Source organism: Galeopterus variegatus, unplaced genomic scaffold, assembly GCF_000696425.1.
Source record: "Galeopterus variegatus unplaced genomic scaffold, G_variegatus-3.0.2 Scaffold2473, whole genome shotgun sequence".
NCBI classification, from domain to species: domain Eukaryota; kingdom Metazoa; phylum Chordata; class Mammalia; order Dermoptera; family Cynocephalidae; genus Galeopterus; species Galeopterus variegatus.
This window is the reverse complement of record NW_007728584.1, coordinates 189,958-209,137: the sequence shown is the minus strand read 5'-3', so window position 1 is coordinate 209,137 and position 19,180 is coordinate 189,958. Positions and strand designations below refer to the sequence as shown.

Sequence of the window (19,180 nt, the reverse complement as noted above, 5' to 3'; positions counted from 1 at the left end):
GGTCCCGGTCCGGTACGGGCGCGACACTGAGGGTTGCGATCCGTTGCCGGTCACGGAAAAAAAGACAAAAAGAAAAAAAAAAAGAAAGTAAGTTAGATTCAAAGTAAAGTACACACCTCAGCCAGCAAAGTGCTGGCACCACTAGGAAAGTGAGCAGCAACAGCCCTGCCTTTGGATGGGATTCAGCTTTTATAGTTTTTCTACCTAGTGAATATTCAGTTAAGGGGGTGGTTCCCAGTTGTATGCCCCAGAATGTACCGTGCTCTCTATTGAGCATGCCCAGCCACTGGATTGCATAAGCCAGCCATGCTGTTTCATACACCCCCCGCCCTGCGTTGGTGCTAAAAATAGGTCTAACTGGCAACAGTTACTTTCTGCCAGGGGAGAGCTCAGAGGAGAGGGTCTGAGACCTCAGGGTGTAGCTGGAAATCCAGAGGCATGTCCTGAAACCCAAGCGCAGGAAAACTGAGCACCTCCTGTATCACGGTGATTGGCTGTATTTTCTCCACAGATACACTCAAGGTAAAGGAGAAGAAGAAGAAGAAGAGAGGACAGGTGAGCATGGACTTAGAAGCCAGTGCACAGCTCATTTGGCCACCTGAAGGGATTTTAAGGTTATTTGGTTTTCTTGGGCCCTTTTGGCTAAATTCTCATTCTTTTTTGATTTTCTGGTGTAGGAAGCAGGAGGATTTTTTGAAGATGCATCTCAGTATGATGAAAACCTCTCATTCCAGGACATGAACCTTTCGCGCCCTCTGTTGAAGGTAGTGACTTCTTTTGGCAACCATAGGATTATTGCAGTAGCCCCTGACTGGAGCCCTGCTTCCCACTCTGCCTCCCTCAACTCTGTTGTCCAAACGGCTGCCAGAGAACCCTCTTACACAATAAGTTCCATCATGTCCCTTCTCTTCTCCAAGCCCTCCAGTGGCTCCCAGTTTCACTTGGCATAAAAACTGAAGTCCTTGCATTGACATACAAGGCTCTGCCCCTCTGGTCCCCTGTGATGGCGTCTCTAGCCCTCATGCTGCCCTGGCCACCCTGGCCTTGCCCTCAAACAGATCCTGCATTCTCTTCCTCAGGTCCTTTGCACCTTCTGTTCCCTCTGTCTGGAAGCCTCTTCCAGAAATCTCCAGGGGTGCTCCCTCATCTCCTTCGGGGTTCAATCCAGTATTCCTTGCTCAATGAGACTTTCCCTGTCAGCCCCCTGTGAATTGCAACACCCCCCTTCCCCAGCCCCCTTGACTGCTGTGTTTTTCTCCATATGACATGTGTTTGTCTTTTGGTCTGTTTCTTTCTATCAGATTGTAAGATTCCTGAGGGCAGGGTTTTCATTTCTTTTGTTTACTGCTGTATCCTCAGCTAGAACAGTGCCTCACACATATGAGGGTACTTCAAAAAGTTCATGGAAAAATAGAATTAAAAGGTAATACAAATCTTTCTATGATGTGGGCCAAGGCTAAGGTCTGGAATCCTCACAGCGCCAATTGTCTAGCCACATGACCATGCTAGTTGTTGGGCTCTTTTACTTGCTGGTAATCCTGCACCAACTGGGCTGATTGTCAAGCTAAGGCTGGGTCTGGAGCCCACAGGCCCCTCAAGCCTGTTCACAAACTGAGCCACCAACTCTTCACATGCCAGGCTGGGTCACCAGACCCCTTTACACAGGTCTGTGAGCTAGGTAACCAGCCAAAAAGGTCCCTGAAGCCATAGTTTGGAAAGCATGGCTGTGTAGGGTGGATGCCCGAGGCTGATGCCTGCCTGCTTCACTAAAACTTTCTTCTTTCTCTCTCTCTTTCTCGCTATCTCTCTCTCTCCCCTCTCTACCTCTCTCTCTCTCTTCTCTCTTCTCTTTCTCTCTCTGAAGAACACAAGAATAGCAACAAACCTAAAAAGATACAGTGGCGCACATGCGCACTAACCACACACACACACACACACACACACACACACACACACACACACACAATTTGCTTACAAAGGATGCTGAACCACACCCAACTGGACCCAAGGCGAGGGCCCTGACCAAACTATTCTGTTTTCCCAACACCTGAACTTTTTGAAGACCCCTGATAGTAGACACTGGATAAATATGGAATGAATGATGGGGAAGAATTGATGCAGTCACCACATGTCTGGAAACCTGAACTTTTTGAAGACCCCTGATAGTAGATACTGGATAAATATGGAATGAATGATGGGGAAGAATTGATGCAGTCACCACATGTCTGGAAACCTGCCCTGTTTGTTTCGTGCTGAGACTCCTGCCCCCTGCCCCATCTAACCCTGTGTTTTCTCTTCAGGCCATTACAGCCATGGGCTTCAAGCAGCCCACCCCAATCCAGAAGGCGTGCATACCTGTGGGACTCTTGGGGAAGGACATCTGTGCCTGTGCAGCCACTGGGACAGGTAAAAAGGATAGAGACTTGGGTGGGTGGAAGAATGTTTAACCCAGAACTAGGCTCTTGGTTGACTTACCAAAAGGCCAGTTTACTAAATATGCTTGGTTTTTGGAACTGTTTAAAAAGTTTACAGAAATTCATATTGGATTTGTGGTTTTAATGGCTCTTGAAGACTTGAGGTAACTTTAAGTTGACCAGATTCCATTTTGTCTTCATGGCAGCATTTTATAGAATTAGTCTGTTCCTGCCCTGGTTCCCTGTGGCTGTAGCTGGAGGGAACTGGGGAGATAGGGAAGGTCCTCTCTTGGGGAGAAAGACTGAGGAGGAGTCAGCACAGCCTGACTGCCAATCCCATAGGCTGGGAGATCTGAGCAGAAGGGAACAGGGGAAACCAGGCCTCTCTGTCTTGGCTCCCTAAAGCTGCAAGTTGTTGGGGGAGGGACAGATTGAACAGTCTAGTCTTTAAAATGCTGTGATGAAGGCAAAACGACAATGCTGTCTACTGCAAATACACAGCTCAGAGGAACATACCATCAGATGACTTGGCCTGTTCCTGCAGAGTCCAGGAATTGGCTTTCACGTGAACCTGAACGGGATGGGTGAAAGATCCTCAGCTCTGTCTCCTCAAGTCACAAGTGATAAATGACAGCAGTGTGTGTGGTCAGCACCACCTGGGTCACTCTTTGAAGTACTTAGTCCCTTCTCCTAAGCCACATAGCCAGTGTGTGCCACGCTGCATTCTAAAGACAATGTGTCAGGCTGGCTGGTTGCTCAGTTAGTTAGAGCGTAATGCTGATAACACCAAGGTCAAGGGTTTGGATCCCCCTACCAGCCAGCTGCCAAAAAATAAATAAATATTTTGTTGGGCCTCTGCCTCTTTCCATTTCTGTGGAAGAGCAAGGATTGCCACACTTTGCTCATTTACATGCTGCTGGCAAGAAGTTAAATGGTTCATCTATTTGGAGGCAGTTTGGCAGGACATAGCCTAACTCTTAAAAGTGTTAATAAGAATTATTCAATTATTGTATTTATACTAATTTATGCTAAAGAAATGAAGATGTAAGCAGGGCTTTTCAGAGGTCAAGAAGGCCTAACTCGCATCCGTATTTTGAGCAAGTGACAAAACCAGGACTTTAGGAACTACCGTTTGAAAGTTGTACAGTAAAAAAAAACTCTCCCATCTGCCCAATTCCCACCTCCTCATCCCAGTCACTTCTGTCAGTGTCTTTGGTATCCTCCAGAGTTTTTGCAAATGCAGTTAAAATACTTTTCGATACAAATGCAAATAAACACATAGATATCCCCCTCCTTTTATACAAAAGGTGGCAAAAAGTACATGGTCCCATGCAAGGCTTTTTTTATTTTTTATTTTTATTTTTATTTTTTTTCCCTTTTGTTTTTTTTACTGACCGGTAACGGGATCGTAACCCTCGGTGTTGTGCCCGCACCGCGCTCAGCCAGTGAGCGGGAACCAGTCTCCACATGGGATCCGAACCCTCGGCGGGAGCGCCGCTGCGCTCCCAAGTGGCGCACTCTCCAGTGCACCACCGGGCCGGCCCAGGCTTTTTTTATTTAATGGGATGTCTTGGATGTCTTTCTCTCAGAACATAGTGCAGTGGCAGAGCTGGCAGAGCACTCTTTTGTATGTGTGTTGTAGTGGATTTTATTTTTGTTACTTTGTATTTATTGCTTTTATTTTTTTTTGGTGGTTGGCTGGTATGGGGATCCAAACCCTTGACCTTGGTGGTGTCAACACCATGCTCTAACTAACTGAGCTAACCGGCCAACCCTATTTATTGCTTTTTAAATGAAGTTTAACTTATATACAGTAAAGCCCCCAAATCCTAAGTGTACAGCTTGATGAATTTTTATATATGCATGTACACATGTGATCACATGGTGATATATTTTAAATGTTTAAATATAACAACACAAGAAAGATATACTAATGCAATTCAGAGGATAAAGGATCTTTTTATTTTTAATGTTTTTATTTTGAAATGATCATAGATCAATAGGAAGTTTCAAAAATAGTGTATAGAGTCTCTTTAATTCACCCAATGGTGACATTCCACATAACTGCAGGACCATATCAAAATCAGGAAACTGGCATTGATACCAGATGGCATTGATACCAGTGTTAACCAGACTGCAGAGCTTATTCAATCTAATAAAGGATTTATTATTTTCTTTAAATAAACAGTGTATGAGAGGAGATCCAGTCTAGTAATGGGTCACAGGTTTCAAAGGGTCTGGTGAAGATCATCTTCATTTAACCTTATCAGGGTATCTCTGTGACCAAGGCTTCCTGGCCCTGCTATAATAGGCCCTTCCTAGAAGGAAAGATTTTATAAAAGGGATGTCTGTTACTATTTTGTATATTAGTGAAAAACAGCCTAAATGTCTAACCATAGGAATCAGTTAATTATATAGTAGAAATAGTCAAGTACTAGAATATCATGCAACCATTTAGAAAAAGTAAAGAGTACTTTAAAAAAGGGGAAATAGCTCAGTTGGTTAGAGCATGGTGTTATAACACCAAGGTCAAGTGTTCAAATCCCCAAACTGACCAACACCAGAAAAAAGGGGAGGGGAAGGAATATATAGTCTTAAGGTTTTTTTGTTTTGTTTTCTTTTGGTTTTGGCAGCTAGCTAGTACAAGGATTGAACCCTGGACTTTGCTGTTATCAGCACCATGCTCTACTGAGCTAACCAGCCTATTCTTAAATTTTTTTTTTTTTTTTTTGTCAATATACAATGTAGTTGATTATTATGTCCCATCACTGAAACCTCCCTCCCTCCTCCCTCTCCCCCCTCCCACCCAAGTGTGTCCCCTCCATTTGCTTGTTGTAAGAACTTCAAAAAAACACCCTATTTACCCAGTGTAACATTTTGCATAACTACAGTATAATATCATAAGCAGAAAATTTATATGAAATCTATCAACTTGATTCAGATTTACACAAACTCATTTGTGTGTGTTTAGTTTTATGCAGTTTTATCACAAGTGTCATCCCTATGACAACCACTGCAGCCAAGACACACAACAGTTCCTCCATACAGATCACTTCCGCTACCTTTTGTAGCCACAGCCACTTCCCATGACAACCACTAATATGTTCTCTATTTTTATAATTTTGTCATGTTATTTTCAAGAAAGTTATGGAAGTAGAGTCATAAAGTACGTATCCTTTCTGAGATTGGCAGTTTTCACTCAGCACGATTCCCTTGAGATCCATCTAAGTCATTGGCTGTATCAAGCGGTTTGTTCCTTTTAAATTTTTGAAAAGAGAAGTTACAAGTGGTGTACTAATGGTTACAAAACTATGCTATTTACCTTAAGTGAATCATTGTGCAGTATATGCATGTATTGAAACAACACACTGTACCCCACAAAAATGAATATAAATTTTAAAAAAAAGAGAAGTTACAAAACAGAATCTGTAGTGTTATCACATTAAAAGTTTTTGAATATTTCTGTTCATAAAAAAAATTGGTAATATAGATACCATTATGTTAATAATATTTATCTCGGGCCAACCCCGTGGCACACTCGGGAGAGTGCGGCACTGGGAGCGCAGCGGTGCTCCCACCGCGGGTTTGGATCCTATATAGGCGCCGCGGGTTCAAATCCTATATAGGGATGGCCGGTGCGCTCACTGGCTGAGCGCGGTGCGGGTGACACCAAGCCAAGGGTTGTGATTCCCTTACCGGTCATAAAAAGGACCAAAAAAATAAATAAATAAAATAAAATAATATTTATCTCTAGTTGGCTGAATCATGGATGATTTTTACTGTTGTCATGCTTTTTTTTTGTTTTTCCCAGATATTTTTACATTGACCGTGTGGTTTGAAATCAGAAAAAAAGTTCTGGGGAAAATAAGTTGCTTCATGTCACCAGAAATGTAGGTTTTCTGTGCTCAGGTGAAAACCTGAACCTGGAAGGAATTGGACCTTTTCTCATTGCTTTTCCTCTGCCCTTCCCTCCCCCTAGGTAAAACTGCTGCTTTTGCCCTGCCCGTCCTGGAGCGGCTGATCTACAAACCCCGCCAGGCTCCAGTGACCCGCGTGCTGGTGCTGGTCCCTACCCGAGAGCTGGGCATCCAGGTACACTCTGTCACCAAGCAGCTAGCCCAGTTCTGCAATATCACCACCTGCCTGGCTGTGGGTGAGTTTCTGGCTGAGGACTGCCAGCCCCTGAGAGACCTTGGCATGGTGGACGATGGATGTGCCCCACTGTCTGTGGATGATGGGTGCCAAGAAAGGCCTTTATATGTTGATTGAATCCCCTTAAAAACGGGATGACATTTTCATAGTAGATAGTAGGGAGAGGGGAAGATTTGATTGAGACTTTGAAAACAATTTTCTTGCTATTGAACAAGTTTAGTATATAATTTCTGCTTAGTGTAAGTAATGAATCAAACATTATTTTGAGCAAAATTTTTTCTGATGGGTATATGATAATGTTAGCTAACCTGCCTTTTACTCTCCTTATGCAATTGGAAGTCACAGGTGATGTTTGTCCTCAGGTACAGACACCATCAATTTTCATAGCTGCTTCTCTCAGTCCTTGGATTTTTCAGTCATTCTATTCTGAAGTGCCTTTGTGTCATCACCTTTTTTGACTTTTGCACTTAGCACAACTGTAATGAAATAGTCTCTCTCCCAATGTATTGTAAAAGCCATGTGGGCGGGGCCTTCATCAGTCTTGTTCTCTGCTGTTTCCTCTGCATTTGGGATGAGACCTGGTAGGTGACAGGTGTTCAGTCAGTAGTGAATGACTGAATAGTCAAGGGTGAGTGACTAAACCGGCCACCTGGTGGAGTTGTCCTCTTTGCAGGTGGCCTGGATGTGAAGTCTCAGGAAGCAGTTCTTCGGGCAGCGCCTGACATCCTCATTGCCACCCCAGGTCGGCTCATTGATCACCTCCACAACTGCCCTTCCTTCCACCTGAATAGCATCGAAGTGCTCATACTCGATGAGGCTGACAGGTACACCTCAAATGGAGGGCCCCGGGCACTTGGGGTCCCAAGGGCCTTACCCCCGGATGTGGACCTGCCACCCAGCATTATTCTACGTGGCTCTCGGCCTTCACCACTGGTGTGTGATACTACTTCAGCTGCCCACACTTGGGCGTCTGTCCATCCTTGGCCCGGATTTTCGTGCTTGCCTTCTTTCTCTTTTTTGTAATGTGATGGTCAAGAGGTAAGTTAGGTCAAATGTGGGCTCTGCCACTTCCCAACTGAAATTTGGAGATGTTATTTAGGTTCTCAGAGTAAAACCTTTTCTTATTTGTAAATAGAGGATAAGAATAGTAACCACCTCCTGGTGCTGAGGATCCAAGAAGTGAGGTGGGAAAGTGCCAGTGCTCAGTGAGGCTCCAGCAGCCTCTGTGACTTGGATGGAGACTCCCTCCCTCCTGCCCTCCCTTAGTCCTCCTCTTTTCTCCCTCTCTCTCTTCCTTTTTCTCATACGGGTCCCATCTGTGCACCTCTTTCCTCTGTGAATGAACTCTCAATGAACTGGACTTGATGATGGAAGTGGGGCAGTGGAGAGAGGTCACAATCACTCCAGAGCCTGCTAAGGTTTACTTTTGAAGCTTCTGATCTCATGTGGTCCTCCCCATCTCCTCCCTGTCTCAGTGGCTGGCAACTCTGTCCTTCTGCTGTTCAGGCTGGAATTCTTAGCGCCTGCTCTCATGTTCACACCACATAGCACACCCCACTTGGGGCTTCTGCACTTGCTGTCCCTCAGCTGGGAACACTCTCCTTTACTCCTTCTGGTTTCAGGTGCAGTTGCCACTTCATTGGAGGGGCCTGTGCTGACCACTCTGTGATGGTTCCTGCCCTGCCTCGCTCCTCCCTTCCTGCTTTTGTTCTGTGAGGTCCTGTGACTCTCTGACCTACTACATTATCACTTGAGTGTTCTCATAGTATACTTGTCCCTCCTTTCCCCCTAGAATGCAACATTCATGAAGGGGATGTTGCTGTATTCCCTGTGCCCAGAGACATGTCTAATCTCTAGCAGGTGCTCAATAAGTATTTGTTTAATAACCACTTGACTGACTCCCCCAGAGCAAATGAACCATTCCTGAGGCCTAAAGGAAGTAAAGGAGATCATTGTAAGCCAAGGGGACATGACCTGATTTATGTTTTAAAGGGCAGGGAAACTGTATTCTTCAAAAATGTCTCAAAAGACCAAGAAAGGCTGAGGAAACATTTCAGATTATGGAGACTAAGACAATGCGACAGCTCAGGGCAATCCCAGATCCTAGACTGGAGCCTGTGCTGGGGGAGAGATGCTGGAAAGGATTGGGTCAGTTGTAAAAACTGGAGTCAGAGTAATCTCACAGATTATTATTATCTTCAAAGAGAAAAAGGTTCCTTTACAGTGGAGAAATCTGGCAGATACCACCATAACCAGATGCCCAAACTCACATCAGTGGTTCTGGAAGAGACTGACCATCAGTGTCTCCTGCTGGAGTGAGAGCATAGGGTACAGCCAAACCTAACAGCATTGTGCCAGCAATGATTTATCTGAATCCAGTCACCAGGAAGCAATTAGACAAATTTAGAGTGTAAAAAGGGGCAAGGAGACTGTTCTCGATTAAGAGAGACAAGAGACATGACAGCCAATTGCAACTCAGGAACTTGCATTCTTGGACTAAAATAAAAGCTACAAAATGACATTTGGGGATAGTGGAGGACGTTTGAATGTGGGCTGTACTTTAGACATTATTCAAACACTTAAATGTCTTGGGTGTGATGATGTCGTTGTGGTTATGTAGGAGAAGGTCGCTGTCCTTCGGAGATGTGGGCTGACATATTTGGGGGTAAAGTATAATGACATCTGCACCTGACTTGCAAATAGTTCAGCGAGCAAAAAAGAAAGGGCAAATGTGGTAAAATGATCATTCCTAGTGAATCTTAGTGAATGGGTAAAATGACAATAATAATCATACTCAATCAATCAATCAGTCAATCCTCAAAACAACTGCTGACAACAAAACATTGGCCTGTGTGCTCTTCCCTGTCCTCACTGTGACGGAAGAGCACTCACCCATTTCTGCCATATGCTTGCTCTCCCTGCTCGCCAGGATGCTGGACGAGTACTTTGAGGAGCAGATGAAGGAGATCATTCGAATGTGTTCCCACCACCGCCAGACGATGCTCTTCTCGGCCACCATGACGGACGAGGTGGGCTGAGGGGCTTCTCCATGGTGCCTGTCCTTGGAAGGGGCCATGCAGAGGATCCCGGCCACGCTCAAAGGGGGTTGCCCAGGAGGAGCACTGCCACCTCCTTCCCCATCTCCTCACAGAGAGCTGAGCAAACCCAGTTCTGTGCTTGGCAGGTGAAAGACCTGGCTTCTGTCTCCTTGAAGAATCCCGTCCGCATATTTGTGAACAGCAACACGGACGTGGCTCCCTTCTTGCGGCAGGAATTCATACGGATCCGGCCCAATCGGGAAGGAGACCGGGAAGCCATCGTGGCAGGTGGAAACCTAGGCGGGACTGGGCAGAGGGGTGGTTGACTCCCTTGGGCTCATGGGTGTCTACACTGAAGCGCGCCTCCTCCCTCCAGGCCTCCCTAGCTCAGCGTGTGGCCCTGCCATCATCCTCTGCATAACTTTTCCATCTGACCTTCCTCCCTTTTCTTTATCGCCTCACCTCTCTCCTGCCACTGAGTCCTCTTTATGTCGCACTGAACTCCCAACCACTTTGCACCAACTGCCACCCTGGCCCACTAGTGAGACTGCTGCTGTCTGCTGCCTGGAGTATTGCCACAGCCTCTCACTTGCTCTTCCTGCTTCTGCTGGGCCCTTTGTCACTCATTCCTCACGCTGCAGGTCATTAAGATGATTGCTTATAAAAGAACACTCGCTCTTGTTACTTCCTTATTTGACACCTTGTGTGGCTCCCATTATCTCATGCCAAAATTCAAGACTCCCTAGTGAGTCCTACAGGACCTGGCCCTTGTCTGCCCTGTGTCCTCAGCCGTGGAGGCTTGCTCATGGCTCCAGCCACACTCACCTGCTTGTGGCCTTTACGTTTGTTCTTTCTTTTGCCTGGATTCTTCCCCCGAATCTTCTCATGGATGATCTGCCTTGTCATTCAACCTAATGTCACCTCTTCAGAGAGGCCAGCCCTAAAACTGCCTCCCTTATCCTCCCTTCACTCTCTGTCATGACATTTGTTACCCTCGCGAATTGGCTTCTCTGTCTCTGCCCTGGAATGTGAGCTCCACAGGGCAGGGATGGTGCCAGTCTCCCCCAGTGCCAGGCACACAGACGTGCTTCGCAGGTGAGGAGGGGCACAGGTTGAGTAAGAGCCTCGAAATGGCTTCCAGTTCACTCTTTCCTCTCTGCCAGCTCTGTTGACGAGAACCTTTACCGACCACGTGATGCTGTTCACCCAGACCAAGAAACAGGCGCACCGCATGCACATCCTCCTGGGGCTCATGGGGCTGCAGGTGGGCGAGCTGCATGGCAACCTGTCCCAGACGCAGCGGCTGGAGGCCCTCCGGTAACGTGCGAGTGGGGCTCAGGCTCCCACCCACCCTTCTTGGGCAGGTCAGATAGAGGGAAAAATAGGACCTAAAAGGCTATGTTAGAGCAATAGCAGGGGACACAGCACAATTCCTGCTTTAAAAATCTTAATCTATGGGCCGGCCCGGTGGCGCACTGCTACAGTGCGCCGCTTGGGAAGTGTGGCGGCGCTCCCGCCGAGGGTTCGGATCCCACATACGGACCGGCCGCTCACTGGCTGAGCGCGGTGCGGGAGCGACACCGAGGGTTGCGATCCCGTGGCCGGTCCCGGTCCGGTGCGGGCGCGACACTGAGGGTTGCGATCCGTTGCCGGACACGAAAAAAGACAAAAAGGAAAAAAAAATAAAAATAAAAATCTTAATCTAACCACTGTAAGGTCATGTCTTAGGTGCACTTAGAACTCTGATGTTATAGTCTCATGGAAGATGACTCCTAGGACCCAGGATGCTCATCCCCAGGACCCGGTCTCTTAAGTGTGGCTGCAGCAGGGACTTCTGACTTAGAAAGATGGCACGTGGTCTGTTCTCTGCAGCTTTCCCAGAGCAGTAGACATACCTGCATCTGATTGAACAAGAGTTGGAATCAAAGCCAGCAGCCATTTCTTGAGCATCTACTTTGCCAGATGCTGTGCTGCGTGCTTTTCCTTGTGATTTCTTGTTAAATTCTCACAGAATTGAGTAAAGCTGATAGGCTGGAGGTCTCCACCTGTCCCTGTTCATTAGAGGATGCTGAGAGGTGTTCCTTAAAGAAAGGCTGATTTGAACACATTAACCTATGCTCTGTCCTGTAGTCTAGCTCAGTGGTTTCCAAACTTTAATATGTATAGGAATTAAGATAGTATACACAAAACTACATTTACTCTACATAATGGGTTGTTGCACATATCAGGTGGGCTGGCATTTAGAATCTGTCCCTACTGTGATAATCTGTAACTTGCTGCTTGACTCCAAAAGGATTTGTGGTGACTTTAATGAACTGCTATGTTCTCTGCTAGTTCAGGCTCCTGTGGAGCATTATTGGGGTAGTTTCTGAATGAACATCTCTGTTTGTAACTATTTTTAGGCGCTTTAAGGATGAACAGATTGACATCCTCGTGGCCACAGATGTGGCAGCCCGTGGTCTTGACATTGAGGGGGTCAAAACGGTGAGCAGGCCTTATCTTTCTTGAACTTGTGGTGGGAGTGTTTTTGCCTCCTCACAGCCCAACCCAGTCTGAACAATGCTCAGTTTTGACCTTCCAGGTCATCAACTTCACGATGCCCAATACTATCAAGCATTACGTCCACCGGGTGGGGCGAACAGCGCGTGCCGGCAGGGCTGGGCGCTCGGTCTCTCTGGTGGGAGAAGAGGAGCGGAAAATGCTGAAGGAGATCGTGAAGGCCGCCAAGGCCCCTGTGAAGGCTCGGATACTCCCCCAAGGTGAGGAGTCACTGCTGTAGCAGTGCAGGAAGGTTCTGGTGAGCAGGGCAGGGGCAGAGTGTGATGGCTGAGAGCAGGGGTCTTGCAATCAGGAGCCAGATATGAATCCCAGCTCTGCCATTTCCTTACTGAGTGACCTGGGCAGGTCTCACCTCCCCTCACTGAGCTTCAGTTTTCCTGTGTGTAAAAGAGATAATGGTAGAATTGTAAAGGCAGTGCCCCACTCATAGGTATTTTCCTATGGGAAATTGGGAAGAAAAGGTCTCTTCTCACTAACCTCTGCCCACTTCCTGTTGGTGGGGGGCAAAAGGTGGGGAAGAGATCAGCACTCATTCTTTTTGGATATCTAATCTGTAGGTATCATATATAGTACATCCTCTTTAAATTTTTTTTTTCTTTTTGAGGCTGGCTGGTACAGGGATCTGATAAAATTATTATTATTATTTTTTGCAACTGGCTAGTACAGGGATCCAAACCTGTGACCTTGGTGTTATAAGGCTGTGCTCTATCCAGCTGAGCTAACCAGCCAGCGTAAAATTATTTTCTTTAAGTTACAAAAATAATAGGTATTCATTGTTGGAAATTGGTAAATAAAATGCATAACAATGCAATTCTATGTCAAAGAGCTCAGCATAGTTAGCATTTAGGTACATATCCTTTCAGACCTTTTTTCCATTCATAGGTGTCTCTCTTTTTTTCTTTTTCATTTTCATTCAGTCAGCAAATTGTTGAATCAGTTATTGAGAGCTGCTGTGTGCCTGGTGTTATTTATTCTGTTCTAGGTGCTGGGTATACAGCAGGGAGCGAAACAGCTAACAATTCTGATGGGAAAGAGACAGTAAATAAACTAATAGTAGATGTGATCAAGAATGACAGGAGGAGAGGTGCCTACTTTAGAAAAGCTGTTCAGGAAAGGCCTGTGATCAGCTGGCATTTGAGCCGAGTCCTGGATGGTAAGATTGAGGTGGCCATGAGTGATCTGGGCCAGAGTGTGCCCAGCTGAGAGAACAAAGGTAAAGGCTCTGAGGCGGGAATGAGGTTGGTGTGTGAGTAAAAGAGAAGGCAGGTCTGGGGCCCAGGGCATGTGAGCCAGGGAGACATAGAATGGAGAGGTAGGCAGGGGCCACTCTTTGGAGTTTGGAAGTGATTCCAGCAGCAGCAGGAAGCCTTTGCCTCCAGAGGCTGCTGTTGCTAAGTAGAGAAGTGACACATTAAAAAACACAATTTTCTATGTCAGTAAATACACAGCTACATTATTTTCATCAGCTACCTTATTTTCATAGTGTTAATGTTCACCCTTATTTGTAAATCCTTTTTATTCTCTCCTCTCAAGATGTTATCCTCAAATTCCGGGACAAAATCGAGAAAATGGAGAAAGACGTGTATGCCGTTCTGCAGCTAGAGGCAGAGGAAAAGGAGATGCAGCAGTCGGAAGCGCAGGTGAGGCAGTGAGGAGGGTCTCTCAGTCCGCAAGTGGCACGTCCTGCAATTCTGCCCTTCAGAAACGTTCGTGTGGCATCAGAGCCCAGGGTGTTTGCAGGCAGTGGCTTCCTGCAGCTGCCGTGTCAGTTATTGGCAGATACAGGTGTCACAGCAGGCAGTCTTTTGCTGTCCCCTCAGATCAACACAGCAAAGCGGCTCCTGGAGAAGGGGAAGGAGGCCCGGGACCAAGAGCCTGAGAGGAGCTGGTTCCAGACCAAAGAAGAGAGGAAGAAGGAAAAAAGTAAGGCAGGGTTTCTCAAAAAGCTAAGCATAGGACTACCATAGGTCCCAGCAAATCCACTCCTAGGTATGTCCCACAAAGAACTGAAAACAGGGACTCAAGTGGGTCCTTGGATGCCAGTGTTCTTTGAAGCTGTAAGGAGGAACTTTGAAAACCCTATGCTGAGTGAAATAATCCAGACATGACCTAGGGCTGGGGAGGGGAGGAGGGGCAGTTACTGCTTAGTGGTTACAGAGCTTGTGTTTGGGATGATGATAATGTGTTGCCTTCCCTGTTAGGAGTTTTGGAAACAGATGGTGATGATTGTGCAACATCGTGAATATAATCAATGCCACTGTACACTTAGGAATGGGTAAAATGGCATTTTATGTTATATATATTTTACCACAATACAAAATTTTTTTAAAAAGCTATATATTCGGGCTGGCCTGTGGCTCACTCGGGAGAGTGCGGTGCTGATAACACCAAGGCCACGGGTTCGGATCCCATATAGGGATGGCCGGTTCGCTCACTGCCTGAGCGTGGTGCTGACAACACCAAGTCAAGTGTTGTCCCCTTACCGGTCATCTTTAAAAAAAAAAAAAAAAAGCTGTATATTCATTTTTCCTCTTCCCTTTTAAAAGAGAAGAAAACAAAACACTAATGAATTCACATTGTTCTCTACATTGCTTTTTTCACTTAATTTTGTAGTTTGGAGATCACTTTATATAGGCACATGTATAGCTGCTTTATTATCTTTTTTTTTTTTTTTGTCTTTTGTCTTTTTTCCGTGTCCAGCAACGGATCGCAACCCTCAGTGTTGCCCCCGTACCGGACCGGGGACCAGCAACGGGATCGCAACCCTCGGTGTTGCTCCCGTGCCCCGCTCAGCCAGTGAGCGGGAACCGGTCTGCACGTGGGATCCGAACCCTCGGGCGGGAGCGCCACCGCGCTTCCCAAGCGGCGCACTATCCAGTGCGCCACCGGGCCGGCCCCTTTATTATCTTTTTTAATGGCTGCATGATCTTCCATTATTTGGGTAGGTCATAATTTATTAACTAGTCCCCTGCTGAGGGACTTTACAGTTGTTTCCAATCTGTTGCCATTATAACAAGCAACGTAGTAAATAACCTTGTACGTATGCCCTTTTACCATTAAGCAAGTAGAGTTATAACTATATGAGGGTTCTTCAGAAAGTTCATGGGAAAATTATATTATCTTTTATTTTTCCATGAGCTTTTTGAACTACCCTCATATTGGTGGGAAGGTGTGGGGGTAGTATAAGTAAACTAAATCCTCATTTTTCATGACAAGAGGTTGATGGATAATGAATGTCTTAAATGGATTAATCAAGACTAGTTGAATAAGCGTGTTTAGTGAGATGGAGGTAGTCACCAGAAGACGAAGTGATTGCTGCTTTCCACTTTATGTTGTTATGTACCAATTTAAAATATGTGCCCTTCTTATTGTAAGTTTTTAAAAAGCTGTAAAATCGTCCCTGTAATCTCATGCTCCCTTCTCATCCCAGTTGCCAAGGCTCTGCAGGAATTTGACTTGGCCTTAAGAGGAAAGAAGAAAAGGAAGAAGTTCATGAAGGATGCCAAGAAAAAGGGGGAGATGACGGTGAGTCTCCTCCCTTTGGCATTTGGGGGTGGGTCAGAGTGGCCTGGTTTTTTCCGCACTCTCACCTCCCTCTTCTCTCTAGGCAGAGGAAAGGTCTCAGTTTGAAATCCTCAAGGCGCAGATGTTTGCTGAGCGACTGGCCAAGAGGAATCGCAGAGCCAAGCGAGCCCGAGCAATGCCTGAGGAGGAACCAGCGAGAGGCCCTGGTAGGTGGATGGGGAGCCCCTAGGAGCTTGCAGGAGGGTTCTCCCTGAAATCTGGGCTTATGGTCAGGGAGAAAATTTGAGTGATGATGAGAACAGTCCACATTTTTTCAGTAATTAGTACGTACCAATGTGTACAGCTGTCCCTTCATTGGCTCCGATGGGTGGAGTGACCCAGTGGTTGGTGGGGAGAGCTAGGATTCCAACTCCAGTCTTTCTGACTCAGGAGCCTAAGTCCTTACCAACTGCTTTGTAGAGAAGCTGGTGAGGGTAGAATGAAGTAAAGACAGTCTTTGCGTGCCAGAGCATCTACTGAACTTGGAATCATTACCTTGAGCTTAAGAGGATTTAGGAGTTTGGGTCAAAGAGGACTATTCTAACCCATTCTCTCTGTGCACAGCCAAGAAGCAAAAGCAGGGGAAGAAATCTGTATTTGATGAAGAACTCACCAACACGAGCAAGAAGGCCCTGAAACAGTATCGAGCTGGGTAAGGTTTTAAGTCGTCATGGAGCCCTTGGTGTTCTGATGGAAGCTATGAATCTCTCCTTCCTTTCCCACTCCTAATTCTCACGTATCCATAGCTTTATAATACATAAGTTCAAGGGCACCTGTCTGCCCCCTACCCCATCCCCTGCCTGCCTATCTGTGGATCCCAGGGTGAGAACAGGAGGAGGGAGGTGTTAAGATCCTGCTGCTCTTTTACAGTGTTAAAGTCCTCTTATTTGGAGGTGAAATGGCACGTTTTGGGGTTCAGAAATAGTGTCAGGGTCAGTCCTGTAGAACCTCAAATAATCCTGCCTTGCTCTTGGGAATGTGTTGTCTAGCCCCACTTTCCCCAGCCCAGGGCTGGGGTGGGAACAGAGAAAGCTTCCCAAAGTAGTTTTATTATATACAGGAGAAGGAAGGACCTCTTCCAACCTTGTTTTAAAGCTGGGCCCTGGCTGGCCGGTTAGTTCAGTTGGTTAAAGTGTAGCCTTGTAACACCGAGGTCATGAGTTCAGATGCCAGTACTGGCCAGCTGTCAAAAATAAAATAAAAATAAAGCTGGGCCCTGACTTCCAGAAACATATTATTAGGTGGGCACACGTAGAGGCTTAGAACCTAGGCCTGAAAATGATGCATCCCAGGGATGTGACTGCTTCTGTGGGAGCTTGGGGGGGTGGGGGGAGGGGGCTGCAGCAGTACCCATCTGTCCAGCAGCTTGCCTGTTTCAACATCTCATCTTGTCTCTCACAGCCCTTCCTTTGAAGAAAGGAAAAAGTTGGGCTTGCCCCACCAGAGACGAGGAGGAAACTTTAAATCTAAATCCAGGTGATGTTTGTAGTTTTGGAAGGCCAGAGGTTATTACTGTTTGGTATTGGAGAAGAAGCCTTTCATGGTAAAGGAACTTCTCATTCCTCTTTCTGTTCTTAACTCTGCTTATTTTCTTAATAGATACAAGAGGAGGAAGTAACTGTGGCAACCTGGAGAAGTTCATGGGGCAACCCTTAACTCCCTTCCCTGTGGGAAGTCATCCTGGCTTGGTGTGTCTTTTCTGCATTTGTAAAAAATTTCTCGAAAAGTCTGTGTCATTTGTGCATTAAAAAAAAAAAAAAAAGTTGGCAGTGGTAGTATGTAGCTATATCTTAAGTATTTCCGTCAATAATCAGCCAGTCTTCCTTTCTTGCTGGTTAGCTTTCATATAATGAATATACCAAAGGGAAGAAGTATTTTTGGGGAGGAGGGAAGAAATCAATCTAATGGTATATCTATCTCTTCCCTCAGTGGCAAAGTCTACCCACTATCTACTAGCTTGGCACTGCCCCATACTCTTGGAATGCATAATCTTCGTGCTTGTTGTGGAGCTAGGTGTGGAGTTAGGAAATTCTCACTAGAAGTTGTCTTCTGTTGATGTCCTAGAAGTAAAAGCTATTATTGAGCACCAACCACGTGCCAGACATTCTGTGTGCTGAGCAGTGACTAACTCAACTCACTGCACCCCTATGATCTCCATTTTGCTGATAAAGAGGCTTGGAAAGCCTGACTTTCCAGAGTTACATACCCGGGAATCCAGATTTTTGAAGCCAGTGTCTACTTGAACCCATGCCCTGACTCTTACTGCTATACTGTGGAAGTGCTGCTGGAGAAATGGAAGCTGAAAGAGGACAAAAGGAGCCCCGACACCATAAATTAGCACCTCATTGCAGAAACCAGCTTTTACCCTGTAGAGTGGTGGTTATCATCCTTTTCTGAATCACAGGTCAGAAATTTGAGAATTACCTGAAAGCTGTGAGGTTACCCCTTGGGAAAACTTTTTCGTAGTTCATGTCATATATAATTCCAGGGAGTACACAGACATCCCCCTTCCCCAGCTTAAAAATTATAATAGTTACCCTGTAGCACACACCCTGGACACTAAAGGGTGTGTTCAAAGCTCTTTATTCAGGCTGTACCTAAGAGTCACCAACAGAAGTTCCAATCAAGAAAATGGTGGTACCCTTGTGATGGAGTTTGGATGTATTGTCCTCCCAGAATTCATGGAAATTTGATCCCAAATGTGGCAGTGTTGGAAACTGATTGAGTCATGGGGGTGGATCCCTCATGAATGGATTAATGCTCTCCCTGGGGGTGAGGGGCATGAGTGAGTTCTCGCTCTGTTAGTTCCCACAAGAGCTGGTTGTTTATAGGACCCTAGCACCTCCTCTCTCTTGCTTCCTCTCGCCATGTGACCTGCTTGTACCTGCCAGCTGCCTGCCACTTTCTGCCATGAGTAGAAGCAGCCTGAGGCCCATGTCACATGCAGCTGTCCCAGAATCGTAAGCCAAATAAATCTCTGTTCTTTATAAATTACCCAGTCTCAGGTATTTCTGTTATAGCAACACAAACGGACTAATAACACCTTGTGAGTGGGATTAGTGCCCTTATAAAAAGAGGCCTTGGGGAGCTTGTTTGCCCTTCCACCATGTGGGGGCACAGCAAAGAGTGATTTCTCACCAGACACTGAATCTGCTGGCATGTTGATCTTGCACTTCCCAGCCTCCAGAACTGTGAGAAGTTGTGAGAAATTGTTCTGTTGTTTATAAATTACCCAATCTAAGGTACATTGTTTTTAAGCAGCCCGAAGGGACTAAGACATTATTTTTCTAATTCTTTTTTCTTGATGTATTAATTTCAGGCAATTAAGAGAAGGCATTCACATTTGCAGGCAACAAGAATGTATCGTCATTTTGTAAAATTGTAAAGACTAGTAAAAGTACTAAGGTGATTAAAATATTTTCTACTCTATATACTAATGAAAAGGGTAGGTTA

The 19,180-nt window shown here is 45.9% G+C and overlaps 1 protein-coding gene across 4 annotated transcripts in view; it reads left to right on the top strand.

Moving 5' to 3' along the window:
* DDX27 (DEAD (Asp-Glu-Ala-Asp) box polypeptide 27) overlaps window positions 1-18,447 on the top strand; it is a 25,507-nt gene extending 7,060 nt beyond the window's left edge. For 2 of the 4 annotated variants that reach the window (XM_008581848.1, XM_008581847.1), the window contains exons 5-21: window positions 512-555; window positions 678-764; window positions 2,301-2,406; window positions 6,394-6,567; window positions 7,240-7,390; window positions 9,496-9,595; window positions 9,751-9,892; window positions 10,768-10,921; window positions 12,007-12,088; window positions 12,186-12,363; window positions 13,697-13,803; window positions 13,984-14,086; window positions 15,594-15,688; window positions 15,771-15,894; window positions 16,292-16,379; window positions 17,129-17,203; window positions 17,327-17,500. In XM_008581848.1, coding sequence (XP_008580070.1) covers window positions 512-555; window positions 678-764; window positions 2,301-2,406; window positions 6,394-6,567; window positions 7,240-7,390; window positions 9,496-9,595; window positions 9,751-9,892; window positions 10,768-10,921; window positions 12,007-12,088; window positions 12,186-12,363; window positions 13,697-13,803; window positions 13,984-14,086; window positions 15,594-15,688; window positions 15,771-15,894; window positions 16,292-16,379; window positions 17,129-17,203; window positions 17,327-17,345 — 1,829 coding nt within the window. In that variant the 3' untranslated portion in view covers window positions 17,346-17,500. Of the gene's footprint in view, window positions 1-511; window positions 556-677; window positions 765-2,300; window positions 2,407-6,393; window positions 6,568-7,239; window positions 7,391-9,495; window positions 9,596-9,750; window positions 9,893-10,767; window positions 10,922-12,006; window positions 12,089-12,185; window positions 12,364-13,696; window positions 13,804-13,983; window positions 14,087-15,593; window positions 15,689-15,770; window positions 15,895-16,291; window positions 16,380-17,128; window positions 17,204-17,326; window positions 17,501-17,656 lie in introns of those variants that run through there. The other 2 variants (XR_551161.1, XR_551160.1) reach the window with 2 other exon arrangements.
* The last annotated feature ends 733 nt before the right edge of the window (window positions 18,448-19,180 follow it).